Here is a 27,189-nt window from a genome sequence, read left to right as displayed (position 1 = left end):
TATCACAAGAAACGTATGTTAAACGTATTATACTTTCCGAGGGGACTGTAGATCTAAAAAAAATATAAAATTTGAAGCAGAATCTATAGGCATAAGATTTCGTTGATTTTGAGCATGATTTTTCAACTTTTTCAAGATTTTGTAATCTTCGAAGTATCATCCGAATGAGCGAATGAGTTCTATGTAACTATACGTATAAAATTGATACCGTACATATAAAAATCTGTGATATATTTACACATCATTCTAAATATGATTTAAATTATTGTTTTAAAATATTTCTTTCATCCACTGTATGAATATTATCATATTTAGTCTTTTTCCCCATTTCCATGTATTATTTATTGCAAGGAAAACTTTTTAAGTTCTTTTTTAATCGAAACGATTAATGGTACTGCGGGATCTTCCGGTGGAAGTTGACACTCTAAAAGTATGCGTCTTGTATTTATGTATGGTAGATTGGGTCTATGAAATGGGCCAGCACTGAACGGTCTTGTTCCCCAACTACTATGAGATTGAGTAGGTACTGAATGTCTATTTTCTCCGATGCTTCCTTCAAAGTCTTTTTGTGGCGATGACGTAGCAAGTCTTGACTTCGTTTCCATCATTGGCGAAGACACAGAACTGAAAACATAAATAGGGAACAAATGTTATTGTTAAAAATGTGTAGTAAAAGTTATGTTTGTTTCGTGTGGTTGGTTACATTGCTGTATGTCCCCTTTCTTATGTTTTTTGGGTTTCGAGCTTTGAGTGGGTGTGTAAAATGTGCTTCGAGTTATCACAGTTTTTTGTTTGTTACCTTTCCTTTATTTTTCTAAATTAATAAACAAATATTGAACAAATTGATTTTCTTTAATTCTAACAGTTATTATCAAATATTATATGCAATATTAACAGAAAAATAAATATGCATTAAAGAATTTATTTACAGTTGAAAAAGAATATTACACATATTCTAACACGAAAATAACTAGATTCCATCTTACACTTGCAAATGTAACGTCAAAGACAAAATATTTACTCAACTCTTTGTGGTCTAATGTGGCCATAGAAACGGGGCATCCCACTTCTAATTTCGTTACAGTAACTGTCACTTAAGGGGGGAGTCCCATGTAAATGATAAAAAATTGAACCATTTTTCTTAATTTTTTTTAAGGAAATGTTACATCTGACGTTATGAATCATTTTTGCAGTTCACTTAGCTATACTTTGGGAATACAAGATAATTTTTTTATCAATTTTTATTAACTTTTAATGTTGTTATCACATCCGCAGTAATCGTGTGTTTAAACACTGGCGTAGATGATTGTAGCTTTCAAGATCGACTAAATCAAAAAAATTTTTATTCTGTAGGTTTACAGCTATCGCCCATACCAAAATAATTAATTTATGTTGCAAATTGATAAAATGGTGGAAGCTTAAAGTAAAACTTGCAAAATTTCGTTTCTTTTACAACTTTTTAATAAAAATGATATGATAAACTCATTATAACAATTTGATTTTGGTACGGGAGAGAACTGTTAGTACGTGGAACAACGTGTAACAATTTGAAAGCAATCGAACGTATGGTTTTTGAGATTTTATCTACACCGGTTAAGAAAGTAACGTTTCGAGAGAAACGCATTTAAAGTCTGCAAGATCATACTCATCAATCTCAGCTCCATATAGAATTCTTTCCAAAATATTGGCATCTAGATGACAGAAACGCTAAAATTTCAACTTCTAATAACAACAGACCTCTCTTGACCCTGTCGTAAACCTTTTGTAACAGTAATGTCTGGGCTGTACATGGTAAACACCCGAAGCAATGACTCCTATACAAAAAATGTTCTACAATCCACAATACTTGACATTTATCTCTCAAAATTTAACAGTACATTCTTAAATATTTATCGGGTATCTTTTATATGCATTATTTAAAATTAAAATTGTAACACCTATACGGTTGTTCAATAAGGGCGATGGAACATTCAATTATCATAAACGTCATATTTCTTATTCGCTTGTTCGAGCCATGTGCCATTTATATTCAGTAGTGCTTCACAAGTCATCATAGGGAGATACACAGTTGTCCAATCCAATTTATGTGCAAAAGGGTTGAAAGTGTTTTGTTGAAGAAAGAACGGGTTACTAGGGACAGCGAGACAACAGGGAGTAGGAAACGAATGATTGTGAAAGACGGATGTAATTATAATTTGTGTTGTCAATTAATGTGATTTCAATTTGTGTTGCTAATTATTAATTTGTGTGTTCCAAATTCGTTTGTTATAATTATATGATTTCTACGTTTGTTCCTCAAATAAATCCTCTTCGTTAAATCCTACGCATGTATTTTTTTTCGAAAGAGGGGATGATTATGCCTTCAATTTTGAATCGTTGAAGGTATCTGTTCAATTATCATAACTGTATATTTTTGTTTGTTCTGTTTCAGGTACTGGTTGCTAACAGTTCTTCGCTCTGGAGAAACTATGCCGCCTAAAATTGAATTGAGATTAGCTCGCTTATATCGAACTGCATTCTCAAGGCATCAGAAACGCCATCTTGGTCTTTTACAGACGGATTCACAATTTCAAAGAGCTACGGACAAACGACTGCTCATCAAAACCAAGGTGAACTTACTAAAAGAATATGTACGACTTTTCAATAAGAGCGATGAAACTTTCAATTGTTGTTTCAATTGTTTGTTCGAGTTACGTGATATTTATAATCAGTAGGTGCTTCACAAGTCATCGTGGAGAGTTACACAGTTGTCACAGTTGTACAAATTACCAAAACTTTTATTCAATTCAAGCAACGTTTCGTGCGCTTGGTTCGACTTATGGGTCAATAAAATCGACCAACAGAACTCACAATTCGTCGTTTTGTGGACAGATTTGAAGCCACTAGTTCAGTCGATCAATGCATTCCCACACGTCACGTAGTATAAGAAACAAAAATAATGTTGCTACTGATAGGGAAAGTGTTGCTGGGAATCCAAAATTGATTTTGCAACATTCTCAAGAATTATGCATCATTCGAAATTTTTTGTGGCGAATTTTGTGTAAAAGACTGTGAACAATAATTGTAGTTCGGCCTCAGTTTTCGAGATATTTACAAAACCTGTTGGTACTTTCACTTCGCCTGTATGTATGCCATAGGCGTGTTGTGTCTGCAAATGCGACCCGGAACGAGTGTTAGAATCTCCCATTAAAAAAATTTTAAAAACATGAAAATTGTTCTAAATTATTGAAACTTGTATAAAGGTATATAGTATAATGTTTCTTTACTTGATACATAACAACAATACAAAAAAATCTTTAGTAGTACTCAGTAAATTAAATAAAATTTGAAGTTGCGTATGAAACTTAGCTGTCAGTAAAAATCGTACACTGTTGGTAACATTGGATATCCGGTGAATCCTGTAGCAGTGTGAATCAGTGATGGACATTCGTGGGAATTTTGGACATGCGCACTAGAATTTTCCCTCGTGGGATTCCTTTTTGCGCGTGCGTCAGCTTTCTCTCAAAGATGTATCTTTAGCGCAAAAAGAGGTGCATGTTGGGAATTCCCATGTTTTGTACAAAATTGAATTTTCAATGAATGGATCGAAGGATTTCAATGTTTCAAAAGGCAAACAACGCGTATTTTGGCGGAGAATATGCAGAAATTCTAACAATATTGAAAAAGTTGTTCCTTGACCCAGTAAAAAGTGAGAGAAACCTCATAAAAATGGTCCAATTTTCAAGGAGCCATAACTCCCACAATAGTGAATATATTTCAATGAAACTTTTTTCTGATGTAAAGCGCATGGGTACCTACAAAAAAGTATTAGACAACTTTTCTATAGGGTGTCAAACAAAATTACTAAAAATCAAAAACGATTAAGGAAAATCGAGAGGGCTTTAGGTTAGGTAGGTGCCCAAATTTCTCAGCGAAAAAAAAATTTTGGAATCATTCTAAAAAAATTATTTCTAGGTTCGGAGGTCAAATACAACCATTTTTGGTGAATAGACGTAACGAAACCTTCATCAACAAATTGGTATTCTTGAGTTTCGTCTTATTTTTACCTCTAGAATCTCCCATTAAAATTTTTTCCAAGGATGGTCGAATACCCTGTATGTTTGGAGAGGTAGTTTCAATTAGAAGACTCGGAACTAAACGTGTATTTATTAATAACACAAAAGAGCCAAAATGTCGTAGACGCGATGAGAAAGATAAACATGTGTAGGCACTGGCCTACGTATATGGACACAGGGTTGTACACAATAACTACACGTGGCATAGCGGACGAGTGCTTTATTGGACCGTCTCTCAGGCTTGCTCGGGGAAGACCTCTCGATTGTCTCGTGTCTCTCGAGGCCCAGGGAGTACCTAGGGACAAATTCCCTATAGCATCCCGGCCTCTCTCAACGGTTGGCATCGGCGCCAATCGCGCCATCTGCGGGAGTAACTAGGGAGTTACTTCATGCTCCCTACACATGTAATGACGTTACTAGAAGAACCGACAGTGGACAGTCGCGAAACAAGATAGTCCTGTTGTAGCAACGGCAGGAACGCATGACCAATGCGAGTCACCCTGATATTAAATCTTACACTGTATAATTAGTAATACCTAATATGGGAAGGTCTTCCTTTGGTCTTTGAAAAAACCGTGAGGACGTCCGCCGCGCATGTGGCTGAATTTGGTCGCTGCGTGCAAGGTTGGACCTCCAATTTCTGATCTCTGCTTCCAAACAGGCTGAAGGAATCTTCCAAGAGCTCGTTTAGTCTTCGTTTAGCTCGGCCAACAGAGCTCGCTGATGCCATGCAAGTTAATTCATCGGTTTCTGATGTACCAATATCTGAAAGAGTAGAATTGACCAGATTCAGAAAAAAAACGATGCGAAATGAACAATATCAGGGACATGTAAGAATGTGAAAATGTTTGATCGAGTTTGGTCGAGAATTTTTTTCTGGTCAAGATACCCGAGAATTAACTAACTAAATTATTATTAACAAACGATTAAATAATAAAATGAACAACTTCTAATACATACTTCACGCGAAACACACACACATGGTCGGCAATGCCTTCAATCGAAACTCTCACATAATATAACCGCATTCATTCATTACAAACCTAAAGGTTGCTTACACATATAACCGTCGCTATATATATGTATAGGAAAAACTTGTTCAAACTGTTGATTACTATAATATACTCAAAAATCATAGAAATCGGGGAGATTCCACCTTTTCTAAATAATATTACCCTAGTTTATTTTATCATTAAATATTTCATGTAAAAGAAAAAGATCAAAAATTGTACCTTCCGTAGACATTATTTGTCTTCGAAGATTCCAAACTACAGGACCAACGACTCCAGGATCTTTGATCGTACTTGAAGTTCTCAAAAAAATTTTGTCGTTGATTTCATTCCTGTACGTATCAATGTCATTATTGTCTCGTCTGACTAATTCTGGCGAATCTATATCTAAATGTTTCACCTGCGAAAGATACATTTGCTTAAAAATATAAGTAAATATTAATATCGTATAGCTGAAACATAATGGACACACTGACAGATTGCGGAGACTGGAGTTAGGCTATAGCATTCTTCTTATTAAATGCGAATGGTTCTGAAAATAATAGTTTCAAACAATTATACAGAGTGTTCGGTCACCACGGGGAAAAATTTCAATGGGAAATTCTGGAGGCAAAAATAAGACGAAAGTCAAAAATACCAATTTGTTGGTTGAGTTTCCAACCAGGTTGGTTTCGTTAAAAAATTATTAACGTTTAAAGTTCTGCCTGTTGGCTGGATGGTTGCGACAGGCCTAGTGGTTCTCAATCGGCATGAAAAATTCTACTTACGAATGTCATCACTAGACTGCGGATGTTTATGCATTTATGGGAAATTTTAATCCTCAAAAAACTACAGAATGCATTTAATATGCAAAAATATAAGAAATACTTAAAGTAAGATACGAATTATTATATTTAGGGGTTGAGACAGCCCTCTGCGAAGCTTCCGTTTCATTAATTCTATTAATAAAAATGTGAATTTGCATAAAGATCCGCAGTCTAGTCATCACTCATAGGAACGTGGACACCTTACGTTGAATGAGATTCAATCTGTCTTATGAAAATTGTGGCCATAATTATGAAAGTGGTCTAAGTCAAAATTAAAAAAAAAAATGAGTTTATCAGTTATTTCACACCACATTATTTTAAACTAAATTAATTCAATGTAATGTTTACGATATTGTCAAAAATGATAGTGGTTGTAATTTCAACATTATATGGAATTCTTTAGTGTTAATTATGAAAGTGGTATAAGTAAAAAATTTAAAGAAATTATATAAACATAACCTTAAAATGGCACGTGGCCCTCTTTGGCGCGTTTTTGAACTACACAATAAGCCGACAAATGACAATCAAACAATAACAGAAACGACAATACTTTCCGATCTACCTAACAATATATAAAATTCATTTAGTTCTATTTTGAAAGTGTCATTAATTCAGGTGGGCTCTTGTGAACTTATTATTGACGGAAAAATAATTTACGTACTACAGTTCATCAACGATTAATAAAACAAAGGCGGCCCAGAACTTTTGAAAGACCTTTGAGAAAATGCAGCTACAAATATTTTCTGTCAAGAAATAATAATTCAGAAGTGTCGGTTCTTGATTTTCGTCTTATTTTGGCCTCTAGAATCACCCATTAACACTTTACCGACCGATAAAACAGTTGATTAATCGGCTATCGGTCGGTAAACGCCGATCGATAAAACAGTTGATTAATAGGCTATCAGTCGGTAAAGCGTTAGCCGGTAAAACAGTCGATCAATAGGCTATCGGTCGGTAAAGTGTTAAAATTTTTCCCAGGAGTGGCCAAACACCCTGTATATCCTAATTAAAAGAAACACTACATTTTAATGTAACCGTCAACTTGACGTGTTTTAATAAAAATGTGCACCATAAGTGTCCATAAATCTAGCGTTAAAACGATTTTCACCGTATAAAGTAGGTTACTACATACCATAACTGGTTCCAAAACTCTAGACAGAGGTTCGACGCCTTTCAACTTTGGAAATTGTTTACAAGATGGCATAGAAAGATAAGAATGCGGCGAAGCAGTAGCTTCTTCTATATCCCCTTCTTGTTTTGTGTAATTGTTCTCCAAAGATTCCAGCATTTCTAAATTATCATCTACCATATCCACCGAGTCCGATGCTCTAGATACATTGATTGCATTTGTCCTTGACATTCTTTCGTGTGTTAATCTACAATTAAAAATTGTCTGGTAGCTTAAGGGGGTCTTCTACTGTGAAGGCTGTTTTGTTCAGCTTTCTTTCGGAATTTTTTTTGAGGAATAATGGAAACACGCACAGTTATAACTTTTATATCGAGTGTATTAATTATTGAACTTTGTTTACAAATTTTTGTAAAGCATAATAATAACAATAATTAGCTTTATAGCACTGGAATGATGACCATGTATAAAAAATGTTGACGGATGGCGCCCATGATTGACGATTGTTTATTCATCTGAAATTGAAAAATCGAATAGCATTTTAATATGTAGATCTACGGCTATCGTGTGAACTAGAATTAAATAAAAATATTCAAATTTGAATATTTGACAAAGCTTTTAAGAAAAAAGTCAATTCTTCGTATTTTTTTTTCAACCTTTTAAGCTAAAGAACAAGAAATTAGTAAAATATTTCAATTATCCTAGTTCACACGAAAACTAGAGGTGTATGAAAGATGTGTACGAAATTATAGCGAAATCGGTTGAAGACTTTTTGAGATATCGTGGGCGCCGCTTCAAGAAAATGCGTTTCGAGAAAAACGCGTTTGAAGTTCAAGTACGTATGACACAAAGATAATTTTACTTACCGTTAATCTGCAATGCTTGGACCATACAGTACACCTTCAGTTTCTTCCTGGAAGTCATGCAGAAGTGAATTTTCTTCTCGATTTTGAATCCGAGATTTTTTGGCGAAGTCAGACGATTTTCGTTCGAAGCGGTACAGGCGAGCGTTGTCACGGTGCGTAGAATATGTGCAGGAATTGGTGCCAATTTTCAATCCCATTGTTTCCATAATTTTTAATACCCCTTCAAATCCGTCGTTAAAAATAATAACTGCCAAAAAAGTAGCTATTTCAACCACCTTAGGCCCAGAATGAATGTGTTTTGGGGCGAATGTCCAAATTAGGGAATTCAATGACTCGTTATTATTTTGGGTCTCAGCTCCCAAGCATCTGATTAATAAATCATGTTTTGATAAATCTTCGTAAACCGGCTTAATTGTTTCTAAAACTTGTCTTTTTAAAGAAACTCTATAGTGGTTAAAATTCTTGAGGAGTCCTAAAGCTTCTGCTTTACGCCACCTGCACCAGCTGATTTCACCCTTCGGACAATAATCGTGCTGCGGATTATCATCAGAAGAACTGCAGTGATAAACGAAGCCCAAATCTCTCTCTTCGTATCATCTATTGAATCAGGATGCCGTCGTATGGCTAAGCCATAGAATTTCGTAAATTCACCAATGACTTTTTCAGTTAGTTTACCGTGTCCTTTTCCACCGATTCCCTTGTGATTTTTTTTAATGTTGCGAAGTCTCGTGCCCATCCTCTTTTCCACATGACCTACGCACTCCTTTTTCACAACTTGTTTTTCATCTGTATACGGATTAGCATTCAAAATACCTTTGAATGTTTTGCTATCTCTGTCTCCAACGTATGTTAGGTACTTTACGCCATGTTTCTCCATAGAACGTAAAAACATTTCAATAATAGCGTCAATTTCCATTTTACCAGAGCTGCCAATATGATTTATGGAACAATCCTTGTGGTTCGATAACCATTCTTCGTGGAATTGGAGTTTTGGAGTTTTCAGTTTCTCGAAATATCAACAATTGTCGCGTACTGCACCGACTAAGCGAACGTTCTTAGAAAGTTCGTGATTGTTCGCATATGTAATTGTCAATTGTCACAATTGCGTCTGATATGAAAAAAGACTCGGTCGTTCATAAGCAGAGATCATAATAAACACTAGTACATGCCCGAAGAATGACATAATATTGAGGAGGAAAGCGCGACAGCACCCGCCACCAGCGCGCTCCGAACACCTATTTCGTTCTACGCCTACAACTTCTGAACGGCATCGAATCTCAGAAAATCCATTTAGCCTCGTATTCTACATGAGTTATAGATGTAATTCATGTAAAAAAAAAAAAATGAATTTTTTCGACCCGACACTGTAGAAGACCCCCTTAATGAACTATTCAACACGCTGACCGACCAACACATATCGAATATACAGGGTGCTCGGCCACGTCGATACGTCAGTAAGTAGAATTTTTCATGTTGCGTGAGAACCACTAGGATCCACCTGACGCAAACTTCCGCGCATGCGCAGCTGTTCGCAGGTTGACGTTCCACAGACGGAACTTTAAACGCGAATAACTTTTTAACAAAGCCTCCATCAACAAATTGGTATTCTTGATTTTCGTCTTATTTTGGCCTCTAGAATCTTCCATTAAAATTTTTCCCAGGGGTGGCCGAACACCCAGTATATTGTTGAATTATTTGTTAATTTCATTTGTATGTAGTTTTAAGGCTTGTTCCTTGTCACATTATATCAAATGCTTCAGTTTCAAATATACAGAATGTCCCACCAGCCTTAGTACACCCGTAAAGTAAGTAATTTTTCATGTAAAAGCAAATTAAAAATGTGGAATAAAAATTCATTGTAACACGTTCCATTATCGAGAAAAAGAAGGCACAGCTCTATACGTTGTAACATGATAATATTTTAGACAATGGCATTAATCAAATTATCTTCAGAAAGTGTCACGTCTTGATTTAAGATACCATTTTTAATCAATCACAATCTAAAATTGATTGTATTGGGACTTACAACATAACCTTATCCATCAAATATGCATGTACACGTTTAATTGTAAATATTCATACGACGAATTTAATGTTTCTGCATATGAATGTAAGACAGTTACCTTGTAAAGTTAATTCTATTAAAAAATTGATAGAAATGGTATAATGTTGTTCCGTACGGAACTGTACTAGAGATTTGCAATCGGTGAGATTAACATGTATTCTCATATTTTAAACAATTAAATATATTTTTATAGGTTAATGTTTCTCTTATACCTTCTCTTCTTTAAAGAGCGCTCCCAAAGACGCGATGTTCTTGTCTTTTCCATTTGTTCTTCGTCATCTTTGTCGCTCAGAGCCTTGTGAATTTCTTCGTCAAGGCTGTTGAGAATTTCTGGATTAACCGGAGTCCTCGGCATGCTTTCAGAAGTCTGTTTCTCGCTATCGTCAGTCTGTAAAAGAAAATGGGAATTGTGAAAGAGAAATTAGTTGTCGTTGAGTATGAATACGGTGTTTATCAAACTTGGCTACCAAATATGGTACTGTCATGCCGTAGGACCCCATAGAAATAAGTATTACTCATAGCGATAAGGTTAGTCATAACCGATACACTATGTGGATGACGAACATATGTCTAGACCTAACCTGACTGTACTTAACCCAAAAATTATGAAAGCGTACCACTTCTGGGTCTCCGAGCTCATTTTCAGTCTCCGAATAAACCTTAGAGTATATTCTGATATCTTTGTCCGAGTGCTTGAACCTTTTCCAATCAAAATCATCCTAATATTGTGACGCTGCAACTATTTAGACGAGTCTGCAGCTTACGGCATAACAGTACGATTAAATCAACCACATTAAGCCATAATAAACAAAAGGCTAACTAGCACTATATGAAAACCAATATACAAAGACAAAAACTCATTGCAATATTGTCTGTCATAACATACAGACTCATCTATAAACTTTTACGTACTCCTTGTTAGAATTAAAGAAAATAAACTCAACTTATATAATATTTGTTCATTAATTTGACACGAAAGAAAATATGTCGACAATTTAGAAAAGAAAGAAAAAAACTTAAAGACTGCAATAATTGGACGCACGTGTTGCCCTCCTCAATGCAGCCAACACACAAAAACAAAAGTAACTTTTACCAACCAAACGTTAAACCAGACATCCAAGGATTATAGAAACATATTTTAACACTCCTAATAAATTCGACTATATCGTTTACACAAAAAATGATTTATTTAATCATTGACATAATTTCCATTAGTCTCTTTTCGATTAAAAATTGTTGTGGTTTTGGCAAGAAATATTCCTGAAGGGTCGTTTTAAATTTCATCGGGTAATTAATTAATTAAGAAAAACATGCGTACCTTAATTTCCATTTCTGATGTTGAGAAAGCAGTATTATCCGGACCGGTTAATGCTGATACGTAATATTGTTTCTTTTTTACAATATTACGATGCGGTGGTGGTGTTACCGTACTGTGTGACCTCTTTTTTCTCGCTGTGAAAATTAATCCCGCAAGCACGAAAGCTAAAAGAACAAAGCCAGCGCTTGCTGCCCCAACCAGCAGCCATGCATCTCTTTTTCTCGAAAGTGCCAGTGGTCGAGATTCTTTTAAGTACGCTATATGTGTAAAAATGTATTCAATGAACGTCTTGTAAGAAAACTGATCGAAAGCGGTTTTGCTCAGATTGCAAAATGGTACAGAACATTTCGATTTACTTTGTCACGAAGATTCTGTATGTTTCAATCGTTCCTCCTATCGTATACTGGCGAATAGTAAAAATTGCAGATATTTAAGGAACTTACGTTCACTTTGAACAAGAACAGGCGCACCAAGTTCTAGCGCAACTTCCTGAGGCGATAAAAGAGCCATATCTCTGGCAGCTATTTCAGCAGGTACGGGTTTTCCACCTAGGTGAACGGAGTAAATCAATCTTGTGGCACCACTTTCCGTCACGCTTGTGTTTTGCATTCTAACTTGAACAGTTTCCTCCGCAGTGTAATTATGTAAACGTAATTCGAATCGTTTACTTCCTCTTTCATCTTCGATGTTATTCGATAACTGTTTTCTTGACAGAGGATGATTGTCTGAGGAAATCTGAAAGTTACATATCACAGAAAAAAAATGTGCATTACCTTCTAAACATTATTATTAACGTATAACGGAGAAACGTATAAATATTAGCGAAAGACTACTGTGTTCTTTTCTGTGGTCTGATAGTAATATAAAATGTAATTTATTCAGGTCTAATAAACCATACAGCAAAATTACAAAGGTAGCGAAGAAGAGACGTTTTATAAAACTGTTTCGATAGCAATACACAAGCACAGGAATTCCCCGTGACCGACTGGCGAGCTTTATTTGGGGGGTTCCCCTACGGTCGATCACTACTCCAACGTAAAGCGCCATCGTGCGGCCATAAGCGGTACCATATTTTCGCTTCTTATACTACGTGACGTGTGGGGATACATTGATCAACGATCGAACTAGTGGCTTCAAATCTGTCCACAAAACGACGAATTGCGAGTTCTGTTGTGCAAAAAATGTGCATTACCTTCTAAACATTATTATTATTCTCGCTTGGCCTCAATTTTCGAGATATTTGCAAAAACTTATTTAAAAATTAGTACAGTGGTGCCCACATAAGTGACCGCATTTTTGCCCACATAAGTGTCCGCGGTTATCCCCACCAATTCTTAGAAGCCAAGCAGCTTGGAACATCGAGCGTGTTGGGTGCCAGCTATTGTATCTCATTCGCACTTATCCTCTTTCTTTATCTCCGTTGAATTCTAAGAACTAACCATGCCCACATAAATGACCGAGGCCGGTCCCGAGCAGTGATGGACATTCGTGGGAATTTTGGACATGCGCACTAGAATTTTCCCTCGTGGGATACCTTTTTGCGCATGCGTTAGCTTTCTGCCATAGATGTAAACAAAAAATTTCCTTTTAATCTACATGAGTATAGCTAGAGAAATACGTAGGGGATCTTCGATAAGTTAATTTTTGTGTGATTGGCGAGCACTTGAAGTAGAAAGTTCAATTTTGTACAAAACATGGGCACCTCTGTTTGCGTTAAAGATACATCTATGGCAGAAAGCTGACGCATGCGCAAAAAGGAATCCCGCGAGGGAAAATTCTAGTGCGCATGTCCAAAATTCCCACGAATGTCCATCTCTGATTCACACTGCTACAGGATTCACCGTATTTCCAATGTTACCAACAGTGTACGATTTTTACTGACAGCTAAGTTTCATACGCAACTTCAAATTTTATTTAATTTACTGAGTACTACTAAAGATTTTTTTGTATTGTTGTTATGTATCAACTAAAGAAACATTATACTATATACCTTTATACAAGTTTCAATAATTTAGAACAATTTTCATGTTTTTAAAATTTTTTTAATGGAAGATTTTAACACTCGTTCCGGGTCGCATTTGCAGACGCAACGCGCCTATGGCATACATACAGGCGAAGTGAAAGTACCAACAGGTTTTGTAAATATCTCGAAAACTGAGGCCGAACTACAATTATTGTTCAACAGTCTTTTACACAAAATTCGCCACAAAAAATTTCGAATGATGCGTAATTCTTGAGAATGTTGCAAAATCAATTTTGGATTCCCAGCAACACTTTTCCTATCAGTAGCAACATTATTTTTGTTTCTTATACTACGTGACGCGTGGGAATGCATTGATCGACTGAACTAGTGGCTTCAAATCTGTCCACAAAACGACGAATTGCGAGTTCTGTTGGTCGATTTTATTGACCCATATGTCGAACCAAGTGCACGAAACGTTGTTTGAATTGAATAAACGTTTTGGTAATTTGTACAACTGTGACAACTGTGTATCTCTCCACGATGACTCGTGAAGCACCTACTGATTATAAATGTCACGTAACTCGAACAAACAATTGAAACAACAATTGAAAGTTTCATCGCTCTTATTGAAAAATCGTACATATTCTTTTAGTAAGTTCACCTTGGTTTTGATGAACAGTCGTTTGTCCGTAGCTCTTTGAAATTGTGAATCCGTCTGTAAAAGACCAAGATGGCGTTTCTGATGCCTTGAGAATGCAGTTCGATATAAGCGAGCTAATCTCAATTCAATTTTAGGAGGCATAGTTTCTCCAGAGCGAAGAACTGTTAGCAACCAGTACCTGAAACAGAACAAACAAAAATATACAGTTATAATAATTGAACAGATACCTTCAACGATTCAAAATTGAAGGCATAATCATCCCCTCTTTCGCAAAAAAATACATGCGTAGGATTTAACGAAGAGGTTTTATTTGAGGAACAAACGTACAAATCATATAATTATATCAAACGAATTTGGAACACACAAATTAATAATTAGCAACACAAATTGAAATCACATTAATTGACAACACAAATTATAATCACATCCGTCTTTCACAATCACTCGTTTCCTACTCCCTGTTGTCTCGCTGTCTCTAATAACCTGTTCTTTCTTCAACAAAACACTTCCAACCCTTTCACACATAAATTAACATTGAACGAAACTACAGCGTGGCACAAATATTCAATACAAATCTCCTACACATGTATATATGTATGTCAGAGAAATCATTTCATTGGTAATTTCTCTAGGGCGACCTCTGTCTCGTTATTCTATGCATTTCTTTTTCTCCTTAAATCTTTGAACTAAATAAACTAATAATTGTTAACTATCACACAAACACTTTAACAACACGAAAGAATGTATAATGTTAACCGATGAGTCCTTTGCAGGAATTCTGTTTCTTATTTTTCTGCACTTTTAATTCCATTCTTTTCTTTTTCGAATACTTCTTTTTTTAAAATGTTCCAGTAACCAGACAAACAACTCTACTTTCAAAGATCACATCCAAACGTCAACGCCAACCAGACACATGCTTGCGTTACCAATGACATTCTTCACATCGATTGAATTTAAATATCAATTAGAACTAGTATAACTTTATTAACACAACGTGAAGTAACATTCAATTTGACAACAAAAAAACTTTTTAATGGATTCCGATATGTATATTATACGCTGCTAGTAGTAAGTGTAACTAGGTAGCAGTGCTAGTAGTAAATATATTTTAACGTTATCAAATAGTTTTTTCTCATTTATGCTAGTAACATTATATAAAGTTATTAGTAATATCTGCGAACATTATGCTGCGATGTACTAAAAATAGTAAAGACAAGATAAATAAAAACCTTGGTCCAGGATCTTCCCCGATAAGAACACCAATATTTTCATCCTCGCTGTCATTCAGCGTGGGTGTTGGTTCGATACAACTAGTACATTTTGGAGTATGGGATTCAGAATGATGAGGAAACTTGGGATCATTATCGTCCTTTTCTTCTACAGGCAAATAGAGCGTGACTGTGTGATGAATCGTTCTACTTTCGTGAAAGGCTTGGTTCAAATCTACCCATGACGGGGCGTCTTCCGAATCGGTCCAAAAGAAATCTTGAAGATGAACTCGACGCCCTGGCAGATGCTCGATCACGATGATTTCGTCCTCTGAAATCAGAGACATTAATTTTTCTTTATTAATGTACAAATTCTCGGGTCAGGTTAATAGTTTATAAGGTCATTAGGTTAATAGTTTATAAGATAATATGTAATATTTTATCTAGTAATAATTTCTATTAATTCTAAATTAAAATTTCATGGATGCATCAGCGAATAAGCTTGTAGTAAGATAAGTCTAATTACTTCGAATAAAAGACATTGTTCCTCCGCTTAGTGGCAACGGCGTCATCCCGCACCACTGTTTCGGTTCAGTCAGGGCAAACGAACCATTTAATACGATGTCGGACGCCGCAGACAAAACTAATCCTTTATCGGCTATCTTTTATATGCATTATTTAAAATTAAAATTGTAACACCTATACGGTTGTTCAATAAGGGCGATGGAACTTTCAATTATCATAACCGTCATATTTCTTATTCGCTTGTTCGAGCCCTGTGCCATTTATGTTCAGTAGTGCTTCACAAGTCATCATAGGGAGATACACAGTTGTCCAATCCAATTTATGTGCAAAAGGGTTGAAAGTGTTTTGTTGGAGAAAGAACGGGTTACTAGGGACAGAGAGACAACAGGTAGTAGGAAACGAATGATTGTGAAAGACGGATGTAATTATAATTTGTGTTGTCAATTAATGTGATTTCAATTTGTGTTGCTAATTATTAATTTGTGTGTTCCAAATTCGTTTGTTATAATTATATGATTTGTACGTTTGTTCCTCAAATAAATCCTCTTCGTTAAATCCTACGCATGTATTTTTTTTCGAAAGAGGGGATGGTTATGCCTTCAATTTTCAATTGTTGAAGGTATCTGTTCAATTATTATAACTGTATATTTTTGTTTGTTCTGTTTTAGGTACTGGTTGCTAACAGTTCTTCGCTCTGGAGAAACTATGCCTCCTAAAATTGAATTGAGATTAGCTCGCTTATATCTAACTGCATTCTCAAGGCATCAGAAACGTCATCTTGGTCTTTTACAGACGGATTCACAATTTCAAAGAGCTACGGACAAACGACTGCTCATCAAAACCAAGGTGAACTTACTAAAAGAATATGTACGACTTTTCAATAAGAGCGATGAAACTTTCAATTGTTGTTTCAATTGTTTGTTCGAGTTACGTGACATTTATAATCAGTAGGTGCTTCACAAGTCATCGTGGAGAGATACACAGTTGTCACAGTTATACAAATTACCAAAACTTTTATTCAATTCAAACAACGTTTCGTGCACTTGGTTCGACTTATGGGTCAATAAAATCGACCAACAGAACTCGCAATTCGTCGTTTTGTGGACAGATTTGAAGCCACTAGTTCAGTCGATCAATGCATTCCCACGCGTCACGTAGTATAAGAAACAAAAATAATGTTGCTACTGATAGGGAAAGTGTTGCTGGGAATCCAAAATTGATTTTGCAACATTCTCAAGAATTACGCATCATTCGAAATTTTTTGTGGCGAATTTTGTGTAAAAGACTGTGAACAATAATTGTAGTTCGACCTCAGTTTTCGAGATATTTACAAAACCTGTTGGTACTTTCACTTCGCCTGTATGTATGCCATTGGCGCGTTGTGTCTGCAAATGCGACCCGGCACGAGTGTTAGAATCTCCCATTAAAAAAATTTTAAAAACATGAAAATTGTTCTAAATTATTGAAACTTGTATAAAGGTATATAGTATAATGTTTCTTTACTTGATACATAACAACAATACAACAAATCTTTAGTAGTACTCAGTAAATTAAATAAAATTTGAAGTTGCGTATGAAACTTAGCTGTCAGTAAAAATCGTACACTGTTGGTAACATTGGAAATACGGTGAATCCTGTAGCAGTGTGAATCAGAGATGGACATTCGTGGGAATTTTGGACATGCGCACTAGAATTTTCCCTCGTGGGATTCCTTTTTGCGCATGCGTCAGCGTTCTGCCATAGATGTACCTTTAACGCAAACAGAGGTGCCCATGTTTTGTACAAAATTGAACTTTCTACTTCAAATGCTCGCCAATCACACAAAAATTAACTTATCGAAGATCCCCTACGTATTTCTCTAGCTATACTTATGTAGATTAAAAGGAAATTTTTTGTTTACATCTATGGCAGAAAGCTAACGCATGCGCAAAAAGGAATCCCGCGAGGGAAAATTCTAGTGCGCGTGTCCAAAATTCCCACGAATGTCCATCACTGCTTGGGACCGGCCTCGGTCATTTATGTGGGCATGGTTAGTTCTTAGAATTCAACGGAGATAAAGAAAGAGGATAAGTGCGAATGAGGTACAATAGCTGGCACCCAACACGCTCGATGTTCCAAACTGCTTGGCTTCTAAGAATTGGTGGGGATAACCGCGGACACTTATGTGGGCAAAAATGCGGTCACTTATGTGGGCACTACTGTACTAACTTTTAAATAAGTTTTTACAAATATCTCGAAAATTGAGGCCGAGCGAGAATAATAATAATGTTTAGAAGGTAATGCACATTTTTTGCACAACAGAACTCGCAATTCGTCGTTTTGTGGACAGATTTGAAGCCACTAGTTCGATCGTTGATCAATGTATCGCCACACGTCACGTAGTATAAGAAGCGAAAATATAGTACCGCATATGGCCGCACGATGGCGCTTTACGTTGGAGTACTGGTCGACCGTAGGGGAACCCCCCAAATAAAGCTCGCCAGTCGGTCACGGGGAATTCCTGTGCTCGTGTATTGCTATCGAAACAGTTTTATAAAACGTCTCTTCTTCGCTACCTTTGTAATTTTACTGTATGGTTTATTCAATCTGAATAAATTACATTTTATATTACTATCAGACCACAGAAAAGAACACAGTAGTCTTTTGCTAATATTTATACGTTTCTCCTTCGGCAACGTTCACGGAGAAAATAATTTTTCCTGAACGATTTGAAATTTTTTTTTTCATCGAAAAATTTAGGCACCCCTTTCGATTTTTCTTAAAAATTCGTTTTCGATTTTTAGTAATTTTGTTTGACGCTCTACAGAAAAGTCATCTAATACTTTTTTGTAGGTACCCATGAGCTCTACTTCAACAAAAAGTTTCATGGAAATATATTCACTATTGTAGGAGGTATGGTCGTTTGAAAATTGGACTTGGATTTCCACATATTCTTCACCAAAATACGCATTGTTTGCATTTTGAAACATTAAAATCGTCCAATCCGTTCAGGAGTTATGACATTCTAAATATTCGCATTTCGGGGAAGCACTTCTGTGGCCTCACATTAGATTTTCCCTAGGGAATTTTTTCCCGAAAATGTGACAGAAAAATCGTAGTAGATTTTATAAGTGGTAATGATAATCCTTTTGCACTGTATGGAAAAATATATATGTACTTTAATAATACATTGAGTATCACGCACTGCACGAATATTCATAGCGTCAAGAACAATATCGATCGGAAAGCAAAAAATCACCGCCAGGGGCTCTAGCGTCGCGCGACACATTCCTACCAGTGATTGACATTCGTGGGAATTTTGGACATGCGCACTAGAATTTTCCCTCGTGGGATTCCCATTTTGCGCATGCGTCAGCGTTCTGCCATAGATGTATCTTTAACGCAAACAGAGGTGCCCATGTTTTGTACAAAATTGAACTTTCTACTTCAAATGCTCGTTAGTCACACAAAAATTAACCTATCGAAGATCCCCTATGCATTTTTTTAGCTATACTCATGTAGATTAAGAGGAAATTTTTTGTTTTTGTCTATTTCCCTGTAACTTCCTTACTGGGATCCAACGGTACCCTAAATTCTAGTTAAGTGTATACAGCAGTGATCGTGCGCTCCAGTGCGCATGACCAAAATTCCCACGAATATCCATCGCTAATTCCTACAACCATAAAGCGAGTAGACCAATATCGATCTCACCGATCCAACAAAATGCGTGTGTAAGATTTCTGGTCTATGTGTAATGACCAAAAATGATTGCAATCTACCCTTGCAACTGAAAATAATTTTTTTAGAACGATTTGAAATTTTAATTTTGTCGGAAAATTTGTCCACCTTCCTGAATTATTTTCTTCAAAATGGTTAGGATTTCCGGGTTATGACTATTCACCAAAAATGGTTGTAATTGCCCCCCACAACCAAAAATAATTTTTTGAGAACGATTTGAAATTTTGTAATTTTGTCGATAAATTTCACACCTTCTCGAATTTTTTTCTCGAAAGTGGGTGGGATTTCGGGGGTACGTGTAATGACCAAAAATGATTGTAATTGACCCCCACAACCAAAAATAATTTTTTGAGAACGATTTGAAATTTTGTAATTTTGTCGATTTTCATACCTTCTCGAATTTTTTTCTCAAAAGTTGGTAGGATTTCGAGGTTATGTCTAATGACCAAAAATGTTTGTAATTGACCCCCTCAACTGAAAATAATTTTTTCAGAACGATTTGAAAAATTTGAAATTAATTGTTAATAACTTTTTAACGAAGCCTCAGACAAGAAATTGATATTCTTGATTTTCGTCTTATTTTGGCCTCGAGAAGCTCCCATTAAAATTTTTCCCAGGGGTAATCGAACACCCCGTATGTACATGAATTTTGTGAAACTCAAAATGTTCTCCGCGAAAGTGAGTAGAACTTTTAAGAATTTTACTTTCTGACAGTCGTATTATTTTTCCTGCGCGAGATTGCTTCGTTCGCTGTATTTTGTTAGGACGAGTAGATTTCACGGTCCGTTTGCGGTTCCGGTCCAGAAGTATTGTACACTCGGTTGAAAAATACCTGGGGTTCTTGCACAATATTCTACAACCAAATAATATTAGCGAATTTACGAGTGACAAGTTGTAACTTGCATCATATGGTTGCAAGGATTTACACGAAATATTTTTACAAGTCTTTGAGGATCAATAATTTTAATCGCAAACGTGATTATGTGATAATATATTTTTAAATATTATTTGTTAGTGCTAGAATTCGATTTTTAGTCAGGTGAGAATAATTAGGTCTTCTCAATGCAATTACGTCATTGTTGATCGTTCGAAATAGTCTTTCAACCTATTCCAATAGTAATATTTGAATAATGGGAGCTTTTTAATGCTATTTGGATAGTAATATTCCAATACTTTGATATTCGAATTTTATTCGAATGCTAAACTATTTACCCCCAAACAACCCCTATCAAAATTGAACAAATTTAATTTACGAATAATGAATAAAATTCTTAAAAATTTGGTAGTGAACTAGTTTTTGTATATGGCTTTATTGGTTTATTTGTTGATTTAAAAAATCTGGTATTTGATTTTAGGTTAGGAATAAATTTACAAATTACACTGAAATGCAATTTAGTTTACGAACGAATAGAAAATTTATATTAGTTATTATTAACTCTGAAAGATTTATCCACCATTGTGTATAAAATATAATAATTTACGTTTAATTCATAATTTGTATTATTTTTTATATTATACGTTAAATACCATAATTTTTCTATCAGATAGCACAATAAATTGTTCATTAAAGTTCTACAGTTTTGGAAATTAAAGAAAAAATCCATTATTCTTTCAATCTTGAGTGATAAATATCTGTTTTTAAATTATTCGATTAAAAGTTAAAAAATTGGCTGGGGCATACAGGGTGTTCAGCCAACCCTGGGAGAAATTTTAATGGGGGGCTCTGGAGGCCAAAATAAGACGAAAATCAAGAATACCAATTTGTTGATGGAGCCTTTGTTCAAAAGTTATTAAGGTTTTAAGTTGTGGCTGTCGAACGGCAATTTGACCACCTACTCGAATTTTTTTCTATAAAATGGTTAGGATTTCGGGGGTATGACTATTCATAAAAAATGATTGTAATTGACCATCGCAACTGAAAATAATTTTTCCAGAACGATTTGAAATTTTTGAATTTTGTCGAAAAATTTCACACTTTCTCGAATTTTTTTCACAAAAAAAAAAGAAGGGTAGGATTGCGAGGGTATGTCTAATGACCAATAATTATTATAATTGATCCCTGTAGCCAAAAATAATTTTTTTATAATGATTTGAAATTTTTTAATTTCGTCGAAAAATTTCACTTTCTTGAATTTTTTTCTCGAAAATGCGCAGGATTTCGGGGGTATGTCTATTCACCAAAAATGATTGTAATTGACCATCGCAACTGAAGATAATTTTTCCAGAAGGATTAGACATTTTTTTTTTCCGTCGAAAAATTTCAGACCTTCTTGAATTTTTTTCTCGAAAATGCGCAGGATTTCGGGGTTATGTCTATTCACCAAAAATAATTGTAATTGACCATCGCAACCGAAGATAATTTTTCCAGAACGATTTGAAATTTTTTTTGTCGACGTTTAGGCACCTAATTAGATTTTCGGTAAGGAATTTTTTTCTCGAAAGTGCGTATGATTTCGGGGTTATGTGTAATGACTAAAAATGATTGTAATTGACCCCCGCAACCGATAATAATTTTTCCAGAACGATTTGAAATTTTTGAATTTTGTCGAAAAATTTCACACTTTCTCGAATTTTTTTCACAAAAAAAAAAGAAGGGTAGGATTGCGAGGGTATGTCTAATGACCAAAAATTATTATAATTGACCCCTGTAGCCAAAAATAATTTTTTTATAATGATTTGAAATTTTTTAATTTCGTCGAAAAATTTCACTTTCTTGAATTTTTTTCTCGAAAATGCGCAGGATTTCGGGGGTATGTCTATTCACCAAAAATGATTGTAATTGACCATCGCAACTGAAGATAATTTTTCCAGAAGGATTAGACATTTTTTTTTTCCGTCGAAAAATTTCAGACCTTCTTGAATTTTTTTCTCGAAAATGCGCAGGATTTCGGGGTTATGTCTATTCACCAAAAATGATTGTAATTGACCATCGCAACCGAAGATAATTTTTCCAGAACGATTTGAAATTTTTTTTGTCGACGTTTAGGCACCTAATTAGATTTTCGGTAAAGAATTTTTTTCTCGAAAGTGCGTATGATTTCGGGGTTATGTGTAATGACTAAAAATGATTGTAATTGACCCCCGCAACCGATAATAATTTTTCCAGAACGATTTGAAATTTTTGAATTTTGTCGAAAAATTTCACACTTTCTCGAATTTTTTTCACAAAAAAAAAAGAAGGGTAGGATTGCGAGGGTATGTCTAATGACCAAAAATTATTATAATTGACCCCTGTAGCCAAAAATAATTTTTTTATAATGATTTGAAATTTTTTAATTTCGTCGAAAAATTTCACTTTCTTGAATTTTTTTCTCGAAAATGCGCAGGATTTCGGGGGTATGTCTATTCACCAAAAATGATTGTAATTGACCATCGCAACTGAAGATAATTTTTCCAGAAGGATTAGACATTTTTTTTTTCCGTCGAAAAATTTCAGACCTTCTTGAATTTTTTTCTCGAAAATGCGCAGGATTTCGGGGTTATGTCTATTCACCAAAAATAATTGTAATTGACCATCGCAACCGAAGATAATTTTTCCAGAACGATTTGAAATTTTTTTTGTCGACGTTTAGGCACCTAATTAGATTTTCGGTAAAGAATTTTTTTCTCGAAAATGCGTATGATTTCGGGGTTATGTGTAATGACTAAAAATGATTGTAATTGACCCCCGCAACCGATAATAATTTTTCCAGAACGATTTGAAATTTTTTTTCCGTCGAAAAATTTCACACCTTTTTGAATTTTTTCTAGAAAGTGGTTAGGATTTCAGGGGTATGTCTATTCACCAAAAATTATTATAATTGACCCCCGCAATCGAAAATAATTTTTCCAAAACAATTGGAATTTTTTTTTTCCGTCAAAAAATTTTACATATTTCCGAATTTTTTTCTAGAAATTGCGCAGGATTTCGAAGGTATGTCTATTCACCAAAAATTATTGCAATTGACCCCTGCAACTGAAAATAATTTTTCCAGAACGATTTGAAATTTTTTAATTTCACCGAATTTGCCCACATTCCTGAATTTTTTTCTAGAAAATACGCAGGATTTCAGGGGTATGTCTATTCACCAAAAATGATTGTAATTGACCATCGCAACTGAAGATAATTTTTCCAGAACGATTTGAAATTTTTGAAATTAATTGTTAATAACTTTTTAACGAAGCCTCCATCAACAAATTGGTATTCTTGAACACCCTGTACGTATGTACATTGCTCGTATACTCGTATAAAGTTGAAACTTGCGTACATACACTTTGGTTAGTTCTAGCTCGTGGTGGTACTAGTGTTAAATCGATAGGAAAGCAAGTTCCTATGTAAAAATAAGATAAATTGGTCCTCATTGATCCTCGCAATCTTACATTGAATGCCGTTGTATTTTATAGCCTCTTCTCGTATATTTTCAGATATTCATACGTTGTTATGAATTCACGCTAATCACACGGGTAACTCAAGATTAGGTTAAAAAAAAATAGATATCATATTGTTAAATTTCGTCCTTTGCTCTATTTCTACAAAATTTGTTCTTCCTTGTAAAATGTTGGTGTTCGTGTTTTGAGTAATAACGACGTTAAATAAATTAAATAAATAATACAAAATCGTATTATTGTAAGTTGCAACGTATTTCTTAACTCGGTTGCATTTACTAAGAACTAAGCAATTTCGTATAATGAGTGTCTAAATTTTTCGACGAAATTGAAAAATTTTAAATCATTATAAACAAATTATTTTTGACTACAGGGGTCAATTATAATCATTTTTGGTCATTAGACATACCCTTGCGATCCTACCCTTCTTTTTTTTTTTTTGAGAAAAAAATTCGAGGTTTGAAATATTTCGACAAAATTCAAAAATTTCAAATAGTTCTGGAAAAATTATTTTTGGTTGCATGGGTCGATTACAATCATTTTTGGTGAACAGACATAACACCGAAATTCTAACCATTTTCGAGAAAAAAATTGATTAAGTGGACAAATTTTTCGACGAAATTAAAAAATTTCAAATTATTATAAAAAAATTATTTTTGGCTACAGGGGTCATTTATAATCATTTTTGGTCGATAGACATACCTTCGAAATTCTATCCACCTTCGAGAAAAAAATTCCTTTTGCGAAAATATAAATTCGAAATGTCTCTTCAAAATTTCGTACGTATCTTTAAAACGTCATAACTTCTGTACGGATCGGAGGATTTTAATGCGTATTTTAGTGCAGAATATATAGAGATTCGAAGAATATTCGAGAAATTGTTTCTTAACCCCATAAAACTGGTCCAATTTTCAAACGGCCATAACTCCTACAATAGTGAATATATTTCATTGAAATTTTGGGTGGAAGTAGAGTTCATGGATACCTGCCAAAAAGTATTACACAACTTCTCTGTAGAGCGTTAAACATAATTACTAAAAATTGAGAAACAAATTTTTAAGAAAAATCGACAAGGGGTGGGTGTCTAAATTTTTCGACGAAAAAAAAATTTCAAATAGTTCTGGAAAAATTATTTTCGGTTGCGGGGGTCAATTACAACAATTTTTGGTGAACAGACATACCCCCGAAATTTTAACCATTTTCGAGAAAAAAATTGATTAAGTGAACAAATTTTTCGACGAAATTAAAAAATTTGAAATCGTTATAAAAAAAATTATTTTTGGCTACAGGGATCAATTATAATAATTTTTGGTCATTAGACATACTCTCGCAATCCTACCCTTCTTTTTTTATTTGAGAAAAAAATTCGAGAAGGTGCGAAATTTTTCGACAAAATTCAAAAATTTCAAACAGTTTTAGAAAAATTATTTTTGATTGCAGGGGTCAATTACAATCATTTTTGGTGAACAGACATAACCTCGAAATCCTAACCATTTTGGAGAAAAAAATACAGTAAGCGGACAAATTTTTTGACAAAATTGAAAACTTCAGAATCGTTTAAAAAAATTATTTTTGATTGCAGGGGTTAATTACAATCATTTTTGATGAACAGACATAACCTCGAAATCCTAACCATTTTGGAGAAAAAAATACAGTAAGCGGACAAATTTTTTGACAAAATTGAAAACTCTCAAATCGTCCTGGAAAAATTATTTTCGATTGCAGGGGTCAATTACAATCATTTTTGGTGAATAGTCATAACCCCGAAATTCTAACCATTTTGGAGAAAAAAATACAGTAAGCGGACAAATTTTTTGACAAAATTGAAAACTTCAGAATCGTTTTAGAAAAATTATTATTGTTTGCAGGGGTAAATTACAATCATTTTTGATGAACAGACATAACCTCGAAATCCTACCCACTTTCTAGAAAAAAATTCGGTACAGACAGAACTTTAAATGTTAATAACTTTTTAACGAAGCCTCCATCAACAAATTACTATTCTTAATTTTCGTCTTATTTTGGCGCCTAGAATCTCCCATCAAAATTTTTTCCAGTGTTGTTCGAACACCCTGTATAACGCATTAGGGGTATGTGTATGCTGAGTAACATAACGCTGATAATAGTATCGATTAGTTGACGCGCACATGCAGCTTATCACTGAATTATTTAAACCGTCTATGGTGTATGTAGATAGTCGAAATATTTCGAGTAACCATAAATTTAAATAATCTTAATCAATATGATTCACGTAGTGTGCAACAAGTTCACATAACTTTATAGACTCTATGACGTTGGAAACGGAATTCAAATCACGAAATGCCATAATAATTTGTTACAAGTATCACTTAAGTAACACTTGCAAATTTTAATTCTGTCATTCGATCGTTCGATCTGATTCAGAAATCCAATATGAAACATTACGATTCTGCGGTCGGTCAAAAATTACTTTTCTTAATGGCACTGTACATATTTATAAACACTGGAGAAATACTGAGGGAATTAGACGATCATAAACAATACACACACACACACACACACACACACAGAGAGAGAGAGAGAGACACACACACACACACAGACACACACCCACAGACACACACAGACACACACACACACATTGCATGTAACAATGTCATAAACAGTGTTTATGTTAAAAAAAAGCTCACTGTAGCGGTCAATCACTTCTTACAACTATAAAATGTGACTTTATTATCATTTGGTCAACAGAAAAATAGTTAAATATCTTGTTAACACGAGACGTGAGACAAAAGTTTATTCCTTTTTTCCCCCGTGGAATAGGATCTAATTTTTATCAGAAAAAGAACAAAGTTATCTTCAAATAACTTTTAAAACACTTAACAAATAAAAAACATAAACAGGATAGTTGTACGTTTCCCTTGAAATTGAGAAACTTTTGTTTTTCTCAAAAATGTTTCGAGCATCGTTTTCGAAATGTTTCGACTGAATTCTTTTTCGAACGAACACCTTGTTTACATACGAATTAAAAAGATTCATAACGATGTTTAAAACTGCAGAAAAATAAAATCTGTTAACGTTCTCACATAACTCAAGTATTGACGTGAAAGGGGAACTATACCTTCGGTATTCAAGGTGTGATGACCATACAATTTTCATGGAAGAAAACTAAAGACTATAACAAGAGTAGAAAGGGTTAAAAAGAGGGGGGGGGAAAAAAATGAAGAAAGTTTGCAAAAAGGCTTATATAGTTACCCAAACGTACATTGATCATAATTAATGTCGCGTTTTACGAATCTACATATTTCCATCGACCCGACTGATTCGGTAGTAGGAGAGATTTATCAAATTTCGAATGTTATTATTGGTATAGGATAAATGAAAGTGTAACTGACCAGCTCCCGGCGGAAGGGAGGCTTGCACTCTCAAGAAGACGTTTGAATTCTGTAGAAGAAAGATAACGACTTGTACGATCGCACCGAATGAAACCGACAACGCAGAACATAAAGCACCGCAAAGCAGCAT

General features: G+C 34.7%; 1 protein-coding gene across 2 annotated transcripts; it reads right to left on the bottom strand.

Annotated features, from left to right (window-relative positions):
* Positions 1 to 167: 167 nt before the first annotated feature.
* LOC122403664 lies at positions 168 to 27,189 on the bottom strand. 2 transcript variants are annotated; one of them, XM_043407302.1, is made up of 10 exons: positions 27,060 to 27,189; positions 15,100 to 15,409; positions 13,871 to 14,048; positions 11,690 to 11,981; positions 11,247 to 11,503; positions 10,141 to 10,316; positions 7,004 to 7,247; positions 5,288 to 5,465; positions 4,592 to 4,820; positions 168 to 624 (listed from the first exon to the last, which is right to left on the bottom strand). In XM_043407302.1, exons 1-10 carry the CDS (start codon positions 27,187 to 27,189, stop codon positions 342 to 344), a joined length of 2,277 nt encoding a protein of 758 aa, XP_043263237.1. In that variant the 3' UTR covers positions 168 to 341. The 2 variants fall into 2 exon arrangements, with proteins under 2 accessions (XP_043263237.1, XP_043263238.1); XM_043407303.1 differs by lacking the exon at positions 168 to 624 and adding an exon at positions 4,378 to 4,451.

Source organism: Colletes gigas, unplaced genomic scaffold (genome assembly GCF_013123115.1).
Source record: "Colletes gigas isolate AHSC1104 unplaced genomic scaffold, ASM1312311v1 Colletes_gigas_Sc00068, whole genome shotgun sequence".
In the NCBI taxonomy this organism is placed as follows: Eukaryota; Metazoa; Arthropoda; class Insecta; order Hymenoptera; family Colletidae; genus Colletes; species Colletes gigas.
This window is presented reverse-complemented; position numbering and strand designations above follow the sequence as displayed.